The sequence below is a fragment of the Grammomys surdaster genome, unplaced genomic scaffold (genome assembly GCF_004785775.1).
Source record: "Grammomys surdaster isolate TR1022 unplaced genomic scaffold, NIH_TR_1.0 64, whole genome shotgun sequence".
Lineage (NCBI taxonomy): Eukaryota > Metazoa > Chordata > Mammalia > Rodentia > Muridae > Grammomys > Grammomys surdaster.
In genome coordinates this window covers 8,737,689-8,740,348 of record NW_021604566.1, presented here as the reverse complement: position 1 = coordinate 8,740,348, position 2,660 = coordinate 8,737,689, and the positions used below count along the sequence as shown (strand labels likewise).

Below are 2,660 nucleotides of genomic sequence, written 5' to 3'. Positions count from 1 at the left end.
ACTGGTAAAACTATACTCATATGACCTCATGTGAACTATCAGGAAAGATACCAAAGGACAAACTTCTTGAGGTAAAAGACAACATAAAGCTGGCGGTGCTGTTTGGGGAGGTTTCAAAACTCTGAGAAGGTGGAGCTGAGCTGAGGAAGTTTGTCACTGGAGGCAGGTCTTGGGGGTTAGTTATAGCCTGGACCTGCTTCCAGTATCATCTCTACTTCCTGGCCCAAGCTATGCATCAACTAGCTGCAACACGCTACGGCTACCAAGGATGGAGTCCCCGCTTCCGTGGATGGATCCCCCACTGCCGTGGATGGATCCCCCGCTACCAAACCATCCCTCCCAAGATCAACCGTATCTCCTCAAACTATCCCACCCGTGACGGACAAGAACAATCTGCGTATTTTACAAATAATTTTTGTAAACCATGTGGAGTGGTTCTACAGCATGAATCAGAAAGGATTTCACATTTTGAGAGTGAAATACATGCTCAAAATGTTAAGTTCTTTTTTCAAATGCATGGAGAACAAAATGAAGTGCCTGGTAGGAAAGTGAGCATGGATGTTGGAAATTCTCAGGTGTGCACGAGTGGAGAAGTCAACAGAAACCCATTTACTGGTCTCTGCAACATGAGTTTTGACTCCGCAGCTGCCGCTCCATCTCACTGTGTGGAAACGAGCCATTCTCAAACTCAGACGCAATTACTGGAAGAGCATAGTCAAGTATCTCCATCCACATGCCCACCAAAGATGGATGATAAACCCAGTACTGCTCCTGCCCTGCCAACCTTCCTGAAGTCTGTTATTGTGAAGCCTCCTCCAGCATATAGAATGAGAACCTACGTATGCCATATCTTCAGTATCACTTTTACATCTTTGTATATGTTCCGGTCCCACATGCAAGGAACTGAACATCAAATTAAAGAATCTCATGTTATCAATCAAGTGAAGAATTCAAAGAAAATGCAAGAGTCTTGCCAAGCTGAATGTGGAGATTACAACCAAATGAAGAAATCTAGAGAGCTAGAGCCCAGGGCTCATTTCAGGAAAATGGAGGAGGATAATTACATGGAAACACATGGATACAGAGAAATGGTTGATTCTACACCCAGACATCAAATGCTTGAACAAAATCTTCCACTTGAAAATTTCTGGGCACACCCAGGACCATACAGTGATTCTAGATCAGTAGAGGAGCAGTTACCTCATAGTTTACCAGCAGAGTCAAAGACATATGACTCTTTCCAAGATGAACTTGAAGATTACATCAAAGGGCAGAAGGCCAGAGGACTCGATCCCAATATTAGTTTTAGACCGATGTCAGAAAGCTATAGGTACAGGGATCACAGGTACACAGAAGGGATTGATCCTGGACACAGACAGAGGCCATGTGAGGAAAGGTTTTTCAGTTGAGCCACCACAGACCTACCAGCAAGAATACAATGGCTCCCCAGTGGAGGACCAATCTCCTTACTGGTTAGCACCTCATTCAAAGAGGAGAAATGATGATTTCCAAAATGAATCTCATGATTACAACAAGGTGCAGGAATCTAGAGAATTCGAGCCAAAGACTTCCTTTACAAGAATTGATAGTTCTTTTGAAACCCATAATTACAAAGAAATGGTTGATGGAAGTTCTAGTCATGGAATGTTTGAGGAAAGACTCCCATGTGAGACTTTCCCGACTTACCCAGCTCCATATAGCAGTGCACAAGCAGTAGAAAACCAGTTACCTCATTGCTTACCAGCTTATGAGAACCAACCGAGCCTAGATACTGATAGCTACTATCAGCTTACCACAGAAGAGTTCTCAGACATGCCTGTTTCCCTGAGCCTTAGTCAACAAGAACATGACCCTAGCTCATACAGTGTAGACTATGACATCTACAAACATCTACCCTGAAATGACAATGCCAGTGCCCATGAAACAGGTCATAAAAGACGACATCAGAAGAGAAGACGACACCTGGAAGAAGGAAAAGAAAGGCCAGAAAAGGAACAGTCCAAGCATAAGAGAAAAAGAAGCTATCAGGATAAAGATTTAGACAAAGACAAGAACACCGAGCAAAGTAAAGGAGACGAAGATAAAGCTGGAGTCAGCTCTGAAAAAATCAAGCATCGAAGAAAGAAAAGAAAGCATGAAGCTTCCTCAGAGGAAGAAGAATGTAAGCACAAAAGAGGGAAAAGGAAATCTGTTGAAGAAAGAACAGAAGAGGAAATCCTTTGGGATGAGTCAATTCTTGGGTTCTGAACCTATAGTATACTAAGAAGGGCTAAGCAAAAACAATATTGGTTTAGATAAAGACAGGAGTAAGTGTGAAATCAAGGAAAGGTAGGTACAGAATCAGCACAGAAAACCTTTGGGTTTCTTTGTTTTCGAAAGTTGAAATTGAACACAAGAAACAATATACAAGACATCTAAATCCAGCATTTAAGGAACTGTTTTGAGGTAAACGTACTCAAAGAATTTGAACTTTTAATTTTACTTAAGAAAACCAGTGGGGGAAAAATCTGATGAAATCGGTGGAGAAATTTTAGATGAAATCGAGTACTTCAGATGAAGAGAAGGGTTAAAGTCAGTGTCCATTCAAGAAAAGAGTCTCCCTCTGTGTATGTGTGTATTATGTATGTGTGCCTGTATATATGTGTATATGTATATATGTG

General features: G+C 41.7%; 1 protein-coding gene across 1 annotated transcript; it reads left to right on the top strand.

Annotated features, from left to right (window-relative positions):
* Window positions 1-230: 230 nt before the first annotated feature.
* Window positions 231-2,351, top strand: LOC114622459 (zinc finger matrin-type protein 1-like). The gene is given in 2 exon segments (XM_028768907.1): window positions 231-1,397; window positions 1,399-2,351. Coding segments are annotated over 2 exon segments (2,016 nt in total). The 3' UTR covers window positions 2,248-2,351.
* The last annotated feature ends 309 nt before the right edge of the window (window positions 2,352-2,660 follow it).